A 19,918-nucleotide genomic window follows, 5' to 3' on the forward strand; every position below is an offset into this window, starting at 1 on the left:
TTGGTAGGGTTAAAAACTCCTTGAGCTCAGACCTTTAGTTGGTGAGTTCTTGGCTGCTCCATAGTCTTCGCCAGAATGTTAAGGGTTTAAGTCCCAATTCCTCTATAATCGGTCTAACTCCCAAGTCTAGTCTCAAGGGGAGTAGCGGCGTGCTTGATGGAAGAGCAACCAATTGTCTGATGAATTTATTTTCCGTTGTCATCATATTTTGGGCAGAAGTGTGACCCCACAGTTCAGCCCCATAAGTAACAGCTACCCGTGCCTGGGATTTATAGATCTGGATGACAGGACCAAGTGGACGATATGTTGATTTGTTCATAATCCTTGTGATCCCTCCCACGATCTGCACCAATTTCATGTTTGCCTTGATCTGGTGTGTCCCCCATGTCAATTTCTCATTTAAGGTTACACCTAAGTATTCAAATGTGGAGACCCTCTCTAAACGCGATGAACCAAGCAAGGGATTGGGACGTGTCGACGGGGTGGGGGTTTAGGATCATATATTTTGTTTTGAGGGCATTGATCTCTAGGCCCCTCTCCGTACAGAATATTAGAAAAGAATCAAGTATTCGCTGAATCCCCATGGGAGTTTTGGACAGCAGCAGGGTGTCGTCCGCAAACATAATGGCGAGCACCCTGCTGCCATTCAGTTTAGGAGCATCGGTGTCATTGGTCCCGTTCAGGTGGGCGATTACCCCGTTGACAAAGAGGCAGAACAGGGTCGGTGCAAGCACACAGCCCTGTCTCACCCCTCCGTCAACGGGGAATCTATCCGTTAATTTGCCATTTCTGCCACACCTGACACGTGCAAAGTTATTCCGGTGCAATCTCGTCAGAATTTCGGCTGGAACCCCCATCTCAGCGAGCACGCTCCACAATCTGGATCTAGGGACCAAATCGAAGGCGGCTCGCAAGTCCACGAAAAACGTGTACAAGCTACGCCCCTCGATTAGTGCAGTCCTCCAATAGATGAGGTTTAGGCGGAAGATCTGGTCAATTGTGGACACCCCCCTTCTAAATCCCGCCTGGTATGGACTCAGGATATCAGTTTCCTCTAGCCAGATCTGAAGGCGGTCTAATATAAGCCTGCCAAAAAGCTTCTGGGACACATCTATTAGGCTGATGGGCCTGTAGTTGGCTGGGAGCAGAGGCGAGCCCTTCTTGAATATAGGAACCACCTCTGCCCCCAACCAAGTACTAGGGACCTCCATGCCCAGCAAAACAGCATTAAATATTGTCAGCAAATAAGGAGCCCATACGTCAGGCTCTTGTTTGCACAGGTCACCTGGGAGGCCGTCCAACCCAGGGGCCTTGCCTGATGACAGTCCCGCAATAGCGGCTCGCACCTCCTTTACTGTGAACAGGTCGCCATTAGAATGGCTAAGTGTACTTGGGGGTGGATTACAAATGGCCCCAGCTTCCGAGGTATAGAGGGACTGAAAGTGCACCTGCCATACCCCAGGTGCAATATTCGGTTCAATTGCTGATACTAAATGCTCAGAACCCGCGTTAACAGTTCGCCAGAACTTGCGGTAGTCCCTGGTGGCTAGAGAGCTAGAGAGTTCCTCCCACTTGTCCTGCTCCCATTCAACCTTGGCCTGGGTAACCAATTTCTTGTATGCCCGTCGTCTGGCCTGTATCTCCACTCTGCTTTTACCCTCCTTGATGCATGAGAGGAGATCTCCCTTCGCCTTGCGGCATGCAGCATTGTACCATGATGATTTACAATATGCCCCGCCCCCTCTGCATTGACCCTCGGTGAAAAGATCACCGCCATGGTCCTAATGAGATCCTCATGAGCCAGATAGAGTAATTTATGGGTTTCCTGATTGCGGGTTTCCTCGCTTAAAGTACCCACTTTTTCCAAAATTGGGATTATTCCAGCATAAAGCTTTGGGAGCTTCTCGCTACTAGCAACTAGTTTTTCCCACCTAATTCTCCTCCTGTTGTTTTCAAGGAGGAGCCCAGAATTAGCCACCACCGTGGCATGATCACTGTCCTCCATGCCAGGGAAGGCATAGTCCAGTTCTAGGGCGTTGTGGTCGCTGTCGACTCTTTCTGTCACCCTAAAGTCGATAATATGCGACCATGAAGAAAGTTGTACAAGGACATAGTCCAGACGCGACTCCCTGCCCACTCTGTTGTAGGTGTGTTTGCTCGGTATGTCAGATTTAATACGCCCGTTACAGGCTCTAACACCATGTTTGAGAGTTAGGGCAGTGATCTGTAGGGCTAGAGGTGTCCAAGCTCTGGGAGGAGGGGCCACTGCGGAGCCCACCTTGCATCCTCTTCCATGGAGAAACCATCCAAGAGGCCTGCTAGGGGCTCAAAATGTGAATTCAGGTCCCCGCCAACCAGGAATGGGGTGCCCTTGGGAATTTCACTAAGGTAAGCTGATAATTCCTCAATAGTAGGTGATTCGTGTGTTATATTTACTGGCCTTGAATATACATTTATCACAGCAAGTCTGGCAGAATTTGGCCATTCTAGCAGGACCACTAATATGTCCTCAGAAGCCAGGGGGAGACGTGCCGCTTGGCAACCCAAGTGGGTCGCCATCCACGTTGAGAGTCCACCAGAGGGACGTCCCCTAAATTCCACGAAATTATCTTCAGGGATGGAGGCTTTGGAGTCGAGGCCACTATTGGGGAGGTAACGATGTCGCTTACATTGTCCAAAGATCTTGCCTCGGGAGTCAGATCTCCCAAAGGTTACCCTAACTCCATGTTTATGGGGGGAATGTCCACGTTAATTTGAATTTTCTCATTGATGTATGATGGAACATCAGGCTGACCCGAATCTAGCATTGGATCTAATGTGGATCCAGGGGGTATAGAATCTGCCTCCACGCCCTCCCTGGGGTACAAGTTATGCCCGCTGACGTTCTGCCTAGACTGTCAATCTACCATGTCCAAGTGACTGTACCTATTGGACAGGGGAAAATATGTAGGGTGTTGAAATCTAGGATGGCGGTAATCTACTCTCTCTCTTCCCCTCCAGCCACCTCCCCTTCTGTGACAGATTTCCCAGCCTTCTTCTTCAGTGTTTGGTGTGTAATACACTGGTTGATGGCGACTTAAGTAGTTGAAATCTCTTCTCCCTCTGCCTCAGGGAATCTCCCCCATCCATCCTCCTCATATGCGTGTGTCAGCCGGGGGTAGAAAAAGGAGAGAGGTAGGGACTGAATATTGGTCCCCTGGTCCTCATGATACCATCCACAGATGTGGGAGACAGTCATGGGGTCTCTAAAACTAATCAGGACACAGTCTCCTTTGATGGTTTTTCTTGAACTACCCACCCACGGGACCCTTCTTACCATAAGGACGTCACTTGTTATACCTTGCGGTAAAGGTCTGTACATGGATAACCAATCCATCACCTTGTTCTTAAGAGAGGCGGTAGATTCAATCAGAGTGGTTTTTAACTCTGGCACCCCCGCTAGAATTACTGTATACTGACTTGCCTCCGGCGGCAAGTTCACTACTCTTGGCTTTTTGGTATTTCCTAGAGTCTCATCTGTTGGTACTACTACTTTTTGAGGTTGGCTAGGGGCAGGAGTGTTAACCTTAGGCTGATTGGGGATAGTTTTAGGAGGGAGTACATGTGACTGGTTGGGAATAGCAATATTAGTGCTAGGTTGCGTGGTCTTAACTAGGGGGCAATTGGTTTGTCCTGGTGTGCTAGGGGTCCTGCACTATTGCCCACCTTAGTGTTAGCTGGGGCACCCCTCTTGTTCTTTGTCTCTGTCCCCGCTCTGCCACCCTTGTTATCTATTTTGCTCTCTATTTTGGGATTGTCGGCTAGTTGAGCCGTGAATTTCTCTATATTCACTAGCCTGGCTTCCATTTTAATTAACCGTGCTTCTAAAGGACATAATAAGGTTCTCAAAAGTGATCCTATATCGGCTAGGGTAATGTCTTCACCCGAAGTATCATGGGAATTATTGCTGGTATGTTCCAATGTCGCTACAGGCTGAAGCTCTGTTAGTATAGCCTCAGCTCCATCAATAGGCGAGATCCCCACTGTGCTCGGTCCATGACTGTTGGCCTTCAGAGTAGGATTGGACTTTGGGGTTTTTGTCTTCCTCCCACCTCTTTTCTGTGCCCTGTTTTTCACTTTAGGGACCGCTCCTTCCCTTATCCCCTGCAGTGTGACTCTATCATTAGTAGTGGCCGCGTCTGAAACGTGGTCAGGATTGGGGATTTGAGCAGGGTGGGGTTGGACCAGTGGGAGATTTAGCAAGCTCATATCATTAAAGTCACTTAGATCCTTTGCACTGGTGTGCGAGCTGGAGTTGGACAAATCTAGGTTCACTAAATGCTCGCTGGCACTAGTTACCCCGTTGCTAGTGTCAATATGCTCAGTGCAATTAGGTCTGTTGGTTGGGCTCTTGGCCTGTGCCAAGGGGGCCATAGAGGATCTTCTCACCCAGTCAATTTCTTGGGAAATACTCCTCTCGAGAATTGTAATTTCATCGATCAATAATGACCCAGCTTTTACAAAGTAATTATCCAGAGTACCTTTGGCAGCTCCTGTTGCCGCCTGCGTGCTTTTACTCCTTGTTTCCATCGTTGTCATCTTTAGTCGAGGTAGGAATCAATATGTACCAAGTGGATGGCTGAAAGGGAGGTGGCCCGGTCCAGGTCCCGACCGGTCTCGAACGGCCTCAAACGACCCACCCTTTGCCCGGGCTTAGCCCGGCACGCGTCCCGCGATCGCGGTAATGGGCGCGGAGCGGGGGCCGTGAGCCGTAAATAGCCGGGAGGAGCAGTGGGCGGGAAGAGACACCAGGTGCGCTGTGTTGGTAGTGCGCGGTGATCCCTGGGTCTCGCAGTCCCGGCCCCTGTCTGCGTGCGGCGGTGATTCCAAGGATTAAGTGTCCCTTCCAGATAGCAGGCTCCTTGGGGCACAGATACCAAATCCAAAAGTCCTTTAACAGAAGAACGGCTGCGAGCGGTTCCCGCGGAGCGGGGGCCGCGAGCCGTAAATAGCCGGGAGGAGCAGTGGGCGGGAAGAGACACCAGGTGCGCTGTGTTGGTAGTGCGCGGTGATCCCTGGGTCTCGCAGTCCCGGCCCCTGTCTGCGTGCGGCGGTGATTCCAAGGATTAAGTGTCCCTTCCAGATAGCAGGCTCCTTGGGGCACAGATACCAAATCCAAAAGTCCTTTATCAGAAGAACGGCTGCGAGCGGTTCCCGCGGAGCGGGGGTCGTGAGCCGTAAATAGCCGGGAGGAGCAGGGGGCGGGAAGAGACACCAGGTGCGCTGCGTTGGTAGTGCGCGGTGATCCCTGGGTCTTGCAGTCCCGGCCCCTGTCTGCGTGCGGCGGTGATTCCAAGGATTAAGTGTCCCTTCCAGAATGCAGGCTCCGTGGGGCACAGATACCAAATCCAAAAGTCCTTTACCAGAAGAACGGCCGTGAGCCGTAAATAGCCGGGAAGAGCAGGGGGCGGGAAGAGACACCAGGTGCGCTGCGTTGGTAGTGCGCGGTGATCCCTGGGTCTCGCAGTCCCGGCCCCTGTCTGCGTTCGGCGGTGATTCCAAGGATTAAGTGTCCCTTCCAGATAGCAGGCTCCTTGGGGCACAGATACCAAATCCAAAAGTCCTTTACCAGAAGAACGGCTGCTTGGATATGAGGCCAACATTAAAGATATACGGGAGACAATTAAGACGTACCTTGAGATTAACAAGGAAGGGGTATCCTCAACCGCCATTCTATGGGACGCATTAAAAGCCGTCATCCAAGGGCGATGTATAGCGATAGCAGCAGGAATCAACAGATAGAAAAGAGAGCACCTGGAATCACAAGTTAAGGAGCTGGAGGAGGTTCAAAGTAGAACCGGAAGCATCCAGGTCAGGAGAAAGCTTAATGCCACTAGAACGCAGCTGAAAGTCCTTGATTACGACCGGGCGGAGTATTCGCTCCTACGGACCAAACAGTGATACTATGCTGGTGGTAATAATGCCAGGAAATTCCGGACGACTCTGCTGCGAGCACAGATGGCCGCTAGAAAGATCAGGCAAATTAGAGGCACACAGGGGAAGGTTTTAAGTTTGGACGAAGACATAGCGGGAAGGTTTGAGTCCTTCTATACCGAGCTCTACAGTGCAGACGACCTAAGACCCAGAAGCGGCCAGACAATACATGATGGTTGTCCCGGTGGCGTCCCTCCCATACCTGGAGGCTACCAACCTGGATGCGGACATTCGCATAGACGAGGTTCTGAAGGCCATAGCGGGCCTCACTTCAGGGAAACCACCAGGGGAGGACGGGTTCCCGACCGATTTTTATAAATCCTTTGCCCAGGATCTGGCCCCTGTATTGGTCCGAGTATTTCATTCCTTTAGAGACATTGGCAGAGTGACTCCGACTATGACCATGGCTCAAGTCGTCATGATCCCGAAACATGGTAAAGACCCAGCAGACTGTGCCTTGTATCATCCCATTTCATTATTAAAGGACAACCTTAAGATTTTCACAAGCAGCCTAGCTGGCAGGTTGGCGCCTCACATGCAGGGGTTTGACTGACCCCGACCCGTCTGGGTTTATCCCGGAACGCAATAGCAGTGACAAGACCCGTCAGATGTGCCATCTACTGGATAAGACCCAACGTACTCATACGCCCACGGTGCTTCTCTCGATCGATGCCGAGAAGGCATTCGACCGGGTTCATTGGCCGTACTTGCAACAGACATTGCGCAAATTTGGGGCGGAAGAGCGCTTTTTGAAGTGGGTAGACTGCATTTAGACCCGCAGGCGTGGATCAGGGTGAATGGTGTAACATCCCAACCATTCCAAATCCGGAGAGGCACGCGGCAGGGGTGCCCGCTGTCGCCCCTGCTTTTCATGTTATATAAGAAGTCATTTGTGGAGAGGGTCCACCAGCACCTGGGGATATCAGGGATCAGAATGGGGAACAGGGAACATAAGATCTCATTATATGCAGACGATGTGGTCCTATTTTTAACTCAGCCAGAACTCTCATTAGCCGGAGCTGGAGCTATTCAGTGTAGCATCAGGCTTCAAAGTTAACCTCCATAAAACTCAGGCTCTGAGTCGGACCCTTCCTCAAGCAGAACAACAGGCTCTACCGTCACAATTCCCATTCAAGTGGGCGTCCAGTACTTGGGCTTGCAATTGTTCCCCACCCTGGTCAAAATAGCACAAGTGAACTATTCTAGCCTATTGGCCGGGGTTAGGAGTGAGCTCACGAGCTGCAAGAGGTACACCCTGTCCTGGCCGGGCAGATTAGCTGCCGTCAAAATGACCACTCTCCCACGGATACTTTATGTGATGCAAACGCTGCCGCTTAGTCCCCCTCGAACATGCTAGCACAGATGCAACACCTCATTTGTAACTTTGTCTGGGGAGGTAAGAAACCGAGAATGGCCCGACACTTTATGTATTTTAAACAGGAAGACGGGGGGGTCGGGGATCCCGTGTTTGGAACGGTACTTTTAGGAGGCACAACTTAGATACATGCTCGAATGGTATAAACTGAAATCAGAGAAACATTGGTGTTTCATAGATCGCTCGATAGCAGGTATGCACATCTGGAAGGTCCCGTGGCTCCACCGAAAGCATTGCCCCTGCGGAGTATATGTGTCACTGGTTTGGAGGTCCACCATGGGGGTGTGGGACAGAGTACAGGTGCCATATGGCTTGACAACTCCTGTGTCCCTTCTGACACCATTTATAAGCAATCTCGATTTCCCACCGGCACACACAGGGAATAGCTTTCTCCACTGGCAAGAGGCCAACTGTAAACGCATTGGTGATCTGTTTGATGAACAGGGGGTAATGGAGTTCACTAGCCTCACCGAAGGCTACGGGGTCCCCCAGAAGGCGTACAGGCAGTATCTGGCCCTTTGCCATTGGGTTACCCTGCCACAGATATGCCCCTATGCCGAGCGCACATTAACAAAGTTCAAGAAACGGTACATCACTAGAACGTCAGCCAAACGGCTGCTGTTGGACATTTGCATTATTTAAACACTCCCAGGCAGTACAGTAAATCCCCCGTGCAGCGTAGGTGGGAATCTGAATAGAAGTATCAGTTCTCACCCAAGGAATGGAGTGATATTGTACATAGAGCTAGAGCATCTTCATGCAGTACAGCGGGCAAGGAGATGTTTTTAAAGATCGCACATTATTGGTACTACACGCCGGCAAGGCTAATTAAATGGAAACCGGGGGAATGGGCAATGTTGGGGTCACTGTGGTCAGCAGGGCACCCTCACCCATATCCTTTGGTCAGGTCCGAAGATACAGGAATTTTGGGGAGGTAATTCTTCGCGACATAGACGACATTTACCACACGATATACCCAAACTCCCCTCCTTCATACTTCTGGGGCTTCCCAACGCATTGATATACCCTCTCAGATCCGGTCGAGGCAGAACGATCACTCTAGCGCTGGGTGCGGCTAAGCAGGTACTACTGGCTAGATGGAGCACGGCGGAGATACCTTCCTGCTATATAAGCTATGGGAACTACTGGGAATGGAAAAGATTACAGCAGGCCTTATACACTCCCTCCCTAAATTTGACAAAACATTGGGAACGACCATAGAATTTTTGTCCAATGAATTCACAGAACTCACTTGCCCAAGGTATCTCAAGAGTGCTCAGCCTTACTAGTGCCCCCACCGCAGGAATTAAGGCAACACCTGGCTCGACCCGCCCTGTTCACATATCGGAAGCCTACCTGGCCCACCGCACACACATACAGGGAACAGAGCTCCCTATCCTTCCCCCTCTTTCTCATTTTCCTCCTTCTCTACTTTTATCTCTAGTTAAAATAAATGAGCCCCTCCGGCCGGTGGATGTAGGTGGTGGCTTTTTTATTGCTTGACATTTCTGACTCCAATAAAAAAAAGATTTAAACCATAAATATATATATCAAGGGCATAGAAAAATAAAAATAAATAACTTGTTCTGTAGGACTACGTTCTAGTACCCGTCAGGTGGTACAGTTGGGAATTATGACCTGAAGTTATAACTGCTTCCAATATATATTTATGTCTAAATCTATCACTAACATAACCCTGACAACGTTCTGTTGCTTCATATATATAGGTTTGCATTATATAAGTCACCATAAATATAGATACAAAAGGTTGTTGGGTCTAAAACCAACAAATACATTGCGACACAGGACTACCACAAGTGAAGAATCAATGGCATAAAAGTAAGACCCATGCATACTGGACAACAACATTCACAGGGTTATCACTCATGAGTTAGGCCACCCACAAATACATACCCCAAGCATTTACAGACATAAGCAATTATTTCCAACTTCCATAGGGCATAAACCAACAAAACCCAGGAACATAAAACAACCATTATCGTGGGCACAGCCAACAATACCCAGACATTTTTTGACAGTCACCAAAAACACATAGCGGTGTACTGGAAGGCCACAGCTAAATACCAATATCTATCTATAAGGCAACCACCAACAAATACCATAGGGCACAGGATATATATATAGATATATATATATATATATATATATATATATCAGAGCATGGAAGCAGGGCGACCAGCAATAAATACCATGCGCTATAAGGTGTCCACCAAGAACTGCTCGAGACATAAAACATTCAGCAATGTGTTCATAAAGGCAAGGGACTGACACCAATAATTAATTCCCAAATGTATAGGCAATAAATGTCTACGAGTACAGGATAGCCACGAATAACAACACTGGGATGAGTAAAATAGAGCAGAAACAAACCATCATGAAAATTGTCATGACACCAACTAATCGACGTCTCGTCAATAACAAATTACCAGTAATCAATAACTGAATATTTAGCACGGCCAAAAATACACAGCTATGAGTATTCCTGCTGCAAATTAGTGATCGGAGGTAACCGATTACCTACAGTAAACACATTAGGTGCATCGAACGCCCACCAGTGGATGGTTTACGTAAAGATGTTACTGATCAATATTGGGGGCGGGGGGTGTCTAATAAACTGGCGAACCCAATGAGCTGGACTAACCAAAAATACAATAAATACCACTTCTATTTAGCCGCAGCGGGACTACTACTAATAAATACCAAGTGCACGGCTAATGATACCAAGTGTGTAGATGATGAGATAGAAATTAGCATTAAAATAATAAGTGAGGTTGGACTTCTAGCAAATAGCAGTGACTGCCGTTATCACGTGAACACCAAGTAATAGCACAGAAGCCAATAAATACCCTCGGGACCTACGGTCTCCTCCCAGTAGTCCTCTGTACTGCGCCATACGTACTCCTGGGACCTTCTCCCCGTCAGGGCGTCGTACTCACCTCTCCCTCCGCCTCCTCCTCTTGCGCCAGCAATTGAGTATCCCGGGAAGTCGAGGGCTGCTCTCCGTCCATCTCTTCGGGGGAGCAGCTGGCTACCTCCATTTAACTCTCTATTTACACTGGGGCCTGCGCGCACGCCTGTTAGAAGCCAGCCCAGTCTGTCAGTGCTGTCCGTACGTGTGACGTCAGCTCGTTACGTGTCGCGTCGACTGTCTGACTCTTAGTCAAGGAAAGTGTGCTGCTGCAGGAGTCCGTTCGCAGATTAGAATGGCAAGTGCACGCTTTCTTAAGTCACGCAATGCTTCGTTGAGGTAGCCGTTAGTGTGTTTAGTGCCTTTAGTAGCATGTTAAAAAAAAAATTAAAGTGGCGGAGGTAAAAAAAAATTAAAGTGGCGGATGAGGGTCGCCAAAATTACCACGCCTGGAAAGTGGCAACAAATGTGAGCGACGGCTCTGCTTGTCCTCTTTATTTTTTTTCTTCAACTCAGCGGCGGCAGGAGAGTTTCCACCTGGTCTATTACATTACCGGCTGACTAAGTAGGTACAAAAATGAAGGAAATCGCGTAAAACATTTAGCCCCCCCGACCCCCCCCCAGTAAATAAGTGATCGGCAAATATAATAATGACGTTTAGAAATTATGTTCTAGAAGTACTTTTAATGATCCGTCACCAATAAAGTAAACCAAGAACTGCCATGTTAAAAATGATTACAGACGACTTTACATAAAGTTTGATTTAAGTATTGAGGCACTTGGAGTCACCTCTCCCGAATTTTTCGTTTTCTCTTTACACTTGCCTCCTGCCTGAGCTTCAGCAAGTAAAACTGGGTACACCTTTGCAGAATCTTAAAACGTAAACACATTGCGGCACAGCTGCCACATTTTCTGGTTGCTTGTGTGACATTTTTATGCTTTCAGTATGCAAAAGGTTGACATACTAATGTCAAATGTGTGACACTCAGAGTGACACTTGCGCGTAAATCAAAGCAGTTCTTGAGTGACTGAATTGTATGGCATGACATGGAGGCTAACATTATGCAAATCTCCTTTATTGCCATTTCACAACAGCAACGATTGAAGAGACCTAGAATTTCAAGGAATCATTATAACAGCTTATAAAGTCCCTCCACACGTAGCCTTCTTCCTTCTTTATTGCTGCTGCTCCCACGATAAGTATAGCTACTCTTTTCTCTGATACTCAGTAAGCATGTTATTGTTTACTGATTGAGTATTTATGGTTGAATGTTTGAGACCCCTCCCACCCACCTTATCACTGTGTATTTCCTACTTCTCAGCTTTACCTATTACCTTTTGTCTTCCTTCCACAGGCGGGGGAATTCCCTGTCTCTACTAACATGGTCATAGACTAACCCTGGAGCAGATCCTTCCTGCCTCCGCCTCCCGACTTTATACACTAATTACCTTTTAAACCGGGGCAGAGACTTCCCTTCTCCACCTCTGCATCTATTTAAAATGTTTTAATTTTGTTGAAGAAACAGAGTCGGAGCGAAAGCTTCCCCCCAACACCCCCAACTCATTACGGTGTTTCTCTCGCCTCTTTAAGGCCGAGGGAAACACCTGCTACACAGGATCTGCATCTTTTAAAGATCAATCCCATGCCGACAACACAACGTCCATTGCGGCCTGCAGCCCACTTCCATTGCAACCCCGCTGCAGGAGCTCTAATCAGGCAGCGTGTTGCCATGGCAGCAGGAAGGGGAGCGAGGTGGATCAGTGAGCTGGATTAAGAAAGACTGAACCAAAAAATAGGAGGGGGGACGAAGGAGCCAATTATGGTCCAGTGTCCATGCTCCTTCAATTGAACTTCAAAACCAAATAAGGACACTGTTCCTAAGGTGGGGTACAAACATTATACTACAAAGCGGAATACCTGGGTCATATAATGAAGTGTTGTAGTGTGTCCTGAGACAGATTTGTAGGCAAAATATGAAATCAAAAAGCTAACCCAAGAGAATAATCGGTGGTTGAAAATTTCTCATCAGACCACCCAAGTGGCGGAGTATCCTCATATGAGATGGGTTGTGGATCCAAACAACATCCTGACCATCATGTGATGGCATAGTTGCGGATATCAGTAGTTGTCTCCATCCAAGGTTTATTCTCAATAGGTTGCTGATGAGGTGCAGTGTGTGTGAATAAATGTGAATTAAAATTGATTACCAGAACAAAAATTATGTTTAATGAGTATTGCTATGGTATCAACTATAAAAACTACGCCTAGTAGTCTGACAATATGACTACCCAATGAGGCTGTGCAAGACGGTCGACATGTTTCAGCCAAAGGAAGTGTTATCCGGCTTTCTTCAGGACCAAATTAAGATGAAAATACTACTGCACAGAATAATAGTGGTGAATGTGATTTTATATATAACAGGAATATAAACATCCTACCCGGACCTTGGAGCCCCAATGTTTCCAGGGATGTTTGGATATTGTGATCCTTACCTACAAGAAAACATAGTAAAGAACCACATGCAAAAATAGTATTGAAAGAGCTCAACATTTGCCAATCAAAAAAGTGTCCAGAACACACAGAGTGATTTTAACTCTATATTATACCCCACAGAAGAAGCTGAACTGAAGGTATATATACTAACCCATTAACTTAGATATGGAAAAAAGAAGAAGAACTGAAATGAGTTTAATACTTACCCAGCTTTATGTGGGTAGTAGACCTCACCTCGCCCGGCGTCCTGCTCGGGGAAATTGAGGCACCGCTCTATTGTGCAAAATTGAGAATAAAGCATAGGGACAATGAAAGAAAGCATCATCCCTGCTTAATTCACAAGGTTTAAGTTATGCACAATATTAAAAACCTGATTGTTTACAAAATGGGGGGAAGGTACCTGTGAACCAGAACAACGGACTGACAGTGTATGGGAACTGGCTGCAGAAAACAAGCTGTCTATTTAGGTTGTTGTTCGATAGTTAGAGAATGCTAGTTGCCGATATTAGGGTGTTCAATTCACACCATAGAATAGTCTCAAGGCGGGAAGACTAGTGAAACCTAGTAAAAAAACTTTAAAAAACGGGAACCACGAACCCTGCGACCTACCTCTCCGTGGTAGGGAAGTTCCACGAGTGGCTAAACCTACAAAACCAGTTTCTTAACTTTACTGTGGAAATAAGAAGGTTCACAGGTACCTTCCCCCCATTTTGTAAACAATCAGGTTTTTAATATTGTGCATAACTTAAACCTTGTGAATTAAGCAGGGATGATGCTTTCTTTCATTGTCCCTATGCTTTATTCTCAATTTTGCACAATAGAGCGGTGCCTCAATTTCCCCGAGCAGGAAGCCGGGCGAGGTGAGGTCTACTACCCACATAAAGCTGGGTAAGTATTAAACTCATTTCAGTTCTTCTTCTTTTTTCCATATCTAAGTTAATGGGTTAGTATATATACCTTCAGTTCAGCTTCTTCTGTGGGGTATAATATAGAGTTAAAATCACTCTATGTGTGTTCTGGACACTTTTTTGATTGGCAAATGTTGAGCTCTTTCAATACTATTTTTGCATGTGGTTCTTTACTATGTTTTCTTGTAGGTAAGGATCACAATATCCAAACATCCCTGGAAACATTGGGGCTCCAAGGTCCGGGTAGGATGTTTATATTCCTGTTATATATAAAATCACATTCACCACTATTATTCTGTGCAGTAGTATTTTCATCTTAATTTGGTCCTGAAGAAAGCCGGATAACACTTCCTTTGGCTGAAACAAGTTGACCGTCTTGCACAGCCTCATTGGGTAGTCATATTGTCAGACTACTAGGCGTAGTTTTTATAGTTGATACCATAGCAATACTCATTAAACATAATTTTTGTTCTGGTAATCAATTTTAATTCACATTTCGTCACACACACTGCACCTCATCAGCAACCTATTGAGAATAAACCTTGGATGGAGACAACTACTGGTATCCGCAACTATACCGTCACATGATGGTCAGGATGTTGTTTGGATCCACAACCCATCTCATATGAGGATACTCCGCCACTTGGGTGGTCTGATGAGAAATTTTCAACCACCGATTATTCTCTTGGGTTAGCTTTTTGATTTCATATTTTGCCTACAAATCTGTCTCAGGACACACTACAACACTTCATTATATGACCCAGGTATTCTGCTTTGTAGTATATAGTTTGGAATTATAGGCCTTTGGAATATCGGGGTCGGTAAATATAGGCCCTTTGTTGACCCTCCTCACTTTGTATTTTTTGGGGTACAAACATTACCCAACGCCTTCCAAGAAAGAAAGGACAGAAGAGAAAAAGAGAACCTAGATAAAGTGAGTATCCACAAAAGGAGGAAGAAAAAGTCTTATCTCCTGTTGCCCTCACACACCCCAAAGGGTGTCCTGCTTCATCATCGGACGTTTGCTCATCGTAGGGCCGGCGCTGCAATTCCCTTCGGGTCCCCCAAAGAGTCACTTTATCGGAGATCTTTTAGAAGAATGCCGGATGGCGCATGTGGGTGTACGGAGTGTGAATCATCTAAGGAGGGTGAAATAAGTGCATACTAAGTGAGGTAAAGAAAAAATGTAAGGGTTGTTGTAAAAAGATAAAATCAATCCTATGGGTAAAATATTACCCCAACGGGTACATTGTCTCCGATAAAGTGACCCTTCGGGGGACCCGTAGGGAATTGCAGCGCAGGCCCTACGAGGAGCAAATGCTCGATTATGGAGCATGACACCCTTTGGAGTGTGTGAGGGCAACAGGAGATGAGACTTGTTCTTCCTCCTTTTGCTGATACTCACTTTACCTAGGTTCTCTTTTTCTCTTATTTCCTTTCTTTCCTGGAAGGCGTTGAGTAATGTTTGTACCCCGCCTTAGGAACAGTGTCTGTTTTACAGAGCCTAATAACCTTCAACCAAACTTCAGATGTGAAAGCCTTCAATATCACTAGCAGGGCCTACCAACGAGAAGTGATCTGTCTTTACTTAAAGAGTCGAACTAAGACCATGTCAACTTCGGTTTTCGACCCCTTCTTTACAAAGAATGAAAGAAAATGGGTGGTGAAGTGTCTGATGGAGTATGAAAGAAGGACTCAAAGGTTAGGAGGGAATCAATCAATCATAGCATTTGTAAAGCGCACTACATACCCTTGATGGTGTCAAGGCGCTGGGGTGGGGGGAACGCTGCTACTGTTCGAAGAGCCATGTCTTGAGGAGTTTCGTGAAGGTTAGGAGGTCTTCGGTCTGCCGTAGGCGGATGGGGAGGGTGTTCCACGTCTTGGCGGCGAGGTAGGAGAATGATCTGCCGCCGGCGGTCATTCTACAGATGCGGGGGACAGTGGCGAGGGCACGGTCTGCAGAGCGGAGCTGGCGGGATGGGGTGTAGAGGCTGAGTCGGCTGTTGAGGTACGGTGGTCCGTGTCGTGGAGTGCCTTGTGTGCATGGGTGAGGAGCTAGAAGGTTATCCTCTTGTTGATGGGGAGCCAGTGCAGGTCTCTCAGGTTGGTTGTGATGTGGCTGCGGTGCGGAATGTCGAGGATCAGGAGTGCGGATGCGTTCTGGATGCGTTGGAGCCGTTTCAGGAGTTTAGGCGGGGCTCCTGCGTAGAGTGCATTGCCGTAGTCCAGTCTACTACTGACAAGGGCCTGGGTGACTGTCCTTCTAGTTGTGGTGGGGATCCACTTGAAGATCCTGCGGAGCATGCGGAGGGTGTTGAAGCAGGAGGAGGAGACGGCGTTGCCCTGCTTTGTTATGGATAGTGTGGAGTCGAGGATGACCGCCAGGTTTCATGCGTGGTCGGTCGGTGTAGGGGGTGCTCCTAGTGCCGTCGGCCACCAGGAGTCGTCCCAGGCTGAGGGGGTGGAACGGAGGATGAGGACCTCCGTCTTGTCCGAGTTCAGCTTCAGGCGGCTGTTCCTCATCCAGTCGGCGACAGCCTTCATTCCTTCGTGGAGGTTGGTTTTGGCGGTGCTGGTGTCCTTGGTGAGCGAGAGGATCAGCTGGGTGTCGTCAGCGTAGGAGATGATGTTTAGGTCGTGCCGTCGGGCGACGTAGGCGAGCGGTGCCATGTATACATACGTTGGGCTGATGGATGATCCTTGGGGTATGCTGCAGATGATCTCAATGGCTTTGGTGCAGAAGGGGGGGAGGCGTACGCTCTGGGTTCTCCCGGTGAGGAAGGAGGTGGTCCAGTCCAGGGCCTTTTCTTGGATTCCGGCGTCGTGCTTTTAGTGTGCGGTGGCATACTGTGTCGCAAGTGGCTGACAAGTCCAGGGGGATGAGGGCCGCAGTTTCTCCGTTGTCGAGCAGGGTCCTGATGTCATCGGTAGCAGCGATAAGGGCAGTTTTGGTGCTGTGTTTGCCACAGAATCTGGATTGGGACGGGTCCAGGATGTTGTTGTCTTCGAGGAAGCTGGTCAGTTATTTGTTGACAGCCTTTTCGGTGATCTTCGCCGGGAGCAGGGAGATGGGTCGGAAGTTCTTTAGGTCCTTGGGATCTGCCTTGGGTTTCTTGAGTAAGGCGTTGATCTCTGCGTGTTTCTAGCTCTCCGGGAAGGTCGCTGTCTCGAAGGAGATGTTGATGGTTTTTCGGAGATGGGGTGCGATGGTGCTGCTGGCTTTGTTGAAGATGTGGTGCGGGCAGGGGTCTTCTGGGGATCCGGAGTGGACGGTGGTCATGATCTTGATGGTGTCGTCGTCTTTGATGTTGGTCCAGGCGAGCAGGCGGTTGGTGCCGGCGGTTGCCGGGGTGGTGACGGCGTCGAAGCTGTCATGGATGTTGGCGATCTTACGGTGGAAGAAGGTGGCCAGTGAGTCGCACAGGTCTTGTGACGGTGGGATGTCGTTGGTGTTAGAGCTAGGGTTGGAGCGTTCCTTCACGATGCTGAAGAGCTCTTTGCTGTTGTGTGCGTTGTTGTCTATGTGGTTTCTGAAGGCGGTCCTTTTGGCGGATCTGATAAGTTGGTGGTGTCGGCGATGGCGTTCTTGTGGGCTGTGTAGCTTTCCAGTGTTCTTTCGAGGGTCCAGTTTTTTTCCAGTTTTCGGCAGGTTCGGTTGGAGGCCTGGAGGTCTTTGGTGAACCAGCTGCCTCTCTTACTGGTCTGGGTATTGGGGGGTTTCTTGAGCAGGGCGAGGGTGTTGGCGCTATCATTGATCCATTGTCTGAGGTTGCGTGCTGCAGCGTCGGTGTAGGTCGGGTCTCTGGGTGGGCTCTGTGCAAGGGCGGTGGTTAGCTGGTCCTCGGTGATCTTGCCCCAGCTGCGGCGAGGCATCGGCTGGGTGCGGTGGTGGGTTTCTGGAAGGTGAAGTGGATGCACTGGTCATCGGTCCAATGGAGTTCAGTGGTGCGGTAAAAGGAGACATGGGTGCTAGCTGAGAAGATGGGGTCAAGCGTGTGGCCGGCGGAGTGAGTGGGTGTAGTGACGAGTTGTCTGAGTCCGAGGTTGCTGAGGTTGTCGATCAGGGTGCAAGTGTTAGAGTCGTTGTTGTTCTGGAGGTGGAAGTTCAGGTCCCCGAGGTGGATGTAGACCGTGGAGGCGACGGCGTGCGTGCTGATGAAGTCGGCGATGGAGTCGCTGAACTGGGGTCGGGTTCTGGTGGGTCTGTAGACGAGGGTGCCTCTGAGGGTGGTGTTGGGGTCGGTGTGGATCTTGAAGTGCAGGTGTTCGGCGGTGCTGAGGGTGTCATCGGCGTCTGTTGAGATTTTGAGGGTGTTTCTGTGAATGATGGCAATTCCTCCACCTACTCCGTTGGTGTGGTCCTTGCGGGTGATCTTGTAGCCTTCTGGGATGGCTATGGCGATGTCGAGCACCGAGGTGGGTGTTAGCCAGGTCTCCGTCAGGAAGGCGACGTCTGGGGTGTTGGTGTCGAGTAGGTCCCAGAGTTCGACGGCATGTTTGCGGGCGGATCGCGTGTTGAGCAGAATGCATCTGAGAAAGTTGGGTTCTTTCGTGGGTGGGCTGGCGGGCCAGATGCTGGTGAAGCTGCAGCTCTTGCAGGAGAAGGGTCCTTGTGTGCACTTCGGAGTGGCCAGGCAATTGGTGCGTGACATGCCGGTGTTGAGTGTGTGGATGGTGCTGGGGTCGTAGCGGTGGTGTGTGTCATTGTGAGTGCGGGGGTCAGGGGTCCTGGCGCTGGGCGCAGGCCAGGCGCGGACGGGCGCAGAAGGGCTTGGCTTAGGCGTGCCCGCTGCGCGTCCTCCATATGAGGGGGAGTGGGAGGGAGGAGCAGCTCGGAGGCGGGAGCGGGGCGGCGAATGGGGGTCACAGGGGGGGCGGGCCGCAGGGGACGCAGCGGCGGGAAAGAGCGAGGACGGGGGCGAGCGGGCACACAGCGGGGTACAGAAGGCAAAAAGTGGGCACAGTGAGGCACACAAGAGTACAGCAACAACAACGGTATTTAACTAAACAGGTGGGGGCACAGAGCTGGGAAGACTCAAGGCAGAGAGAGGCACAGAGGGGCACAAGTACAGGGAGCACAGATAAAGAATCACTCAGGCGCATACCAGATTGAGCGGCAACAGCGTCACAGGGCACACAGGAGGGCTGTGTGGTGGCGTGGGGGAGCGACCTGCCTGGTGACAGGGTCAGAGGTCGAACAAGTACTAATATCCCATAGGTCTCCCCATAGAGCAGTCTCTTCACCCACCTTAGCAAGATGGGTAAAAGAAGTTATGAAAGAAGCAGGAGTAAATAGATCTATATTTGGCGCACATTCCCTTAGAGGGGCTTCATCTTCAAAAGATTTTATTTTGGGTGGGGGTCTACAAGATATCCTTAGAGCTGCGGATTGGTCCAACGAAAGTATTTTCAAAAGCTGTTATTTTAGACCGGTAACAAGCGCAATTGATAATGTGCTAAATACACTTTAAACTTTCAAATGTTAGCCCCCCTGTCATGCCCTAAACTTTAGATTTTTCACAGCCTGCTGGACAGAAAATCTGGATTTTATTAAAGACACAGAGGCTAAGATTATCCCTCCACTAGAGACCCTCCCTACTGGGTAAAATTATTAAATTGGATTTTTTTGTTTTTCAGAATACGAATTTAACAGAATTAATGTATCTTTCTAATGAAGTTAAGAAAATAGAAAGTGAAAGATATCTGGTTCGCAATACCAAAGAAGGGTGAAGACTACATGTGAAGGGACTTTATAAGCTGTTAGAATGTTATCTTGAAGTTATGATCTCTTCAATTGTTGATGCTGTGAGCTGGTAATATAGGAGATTTGCATAATCTTAGCCTATGTGTCTTTATTAAAATCCAGATGTTCTGCCCACCAGGCTATGAAAAATCAAGATTTTCTGTTGCTGCATCCAGGTATGTCACAATGCAATGAATGTAGCCTAAAACTAGCCAGACCTATAGACTTTACTAATGCTAGTTAACAGTATAGGAGCAATGATTAGTGATAATGATTTTATTGTGCATAGAATTCAAAAGGTTTCATGTCTGAGAATATTACAGTGAATAGAAAATTGCAAGGTCTGTAGGAGGGATAGTGGTATTCGCAGTGTCTCAATCACTCTCATTCTTCCCTTCATACTAATATCCTCAGCAGTTTCTCACACTGTAAGCCACTTGCACCCTTTTTGTCCCTAACATCTATCGGAAATACTCAATCTGCATATCTAACATGT

General features: G+C 48.5%; 1 protein-coding gene and 1 long non-coding RNA gene across 7 annotated transcripts in view; one reads left to right on the top strand and one right to left on the bottom strand.

The window, feature by feature from the left end:
* Window positions 1–19,918, bottom strand: part of SMARCA1 (SNF2 related chromatin remodeling ATPase 1) — a 2,556,005-nt gene that overhangs the window by 2,251,021 nt on the left and 285,066 nt on the right. For 2 of the 4 annotated variants that reach the window (XM_078688757.1, XM_078688756.1), the window contains exon 1: window positions 10,306–10,489. The exons of the other annotated variants lie outside the window; for them this stretch is intronic. In XM_078688757.1, coding sequence (XP_078544883.1) covers window positions 10,306–10,407 — 102 coding nt within the window. In that variant the 5' untranslated portion in view covers window positions 10,408–10,489. Of the gene's footprint in view, window positions 1–10,305; window positions 10,490–19,918 lie in introns of those variants that run through there. 4 annotated transcript variants of the gene reach the window in all.
* LOC144829532 (uncharacterized) overlaps window positions 10,525–19,918 on the top strand; it is a 184,603-nt gene continuing 175,209 nt past the window's right edge. For 2 of the 3 annotated variants that reach the window (XR_013610697.1, XR_013610695.1), the window contains exon 1: window positions 10,525–10,575. This is a non-coding gene — a long non-coding RNA (uncharacterized LOC144829532). The other variant, XR_013610696.1, reaches the window with a different exon arrangement.

This window comes from Lissotriton helveticus, chromosome 4_1 (genome assembly GCF_964261635.1).
Source record: "Lissotriton helveticus chromosome 4_1, aLisHel1.1, whole genome shotgun sequence".
Lineage (NCBI taxonomy): Eukaryota > Metazoa > Chordata > Amphibia > Caudata > Salamandridae > Lissotriton > Lissotriton helveticus.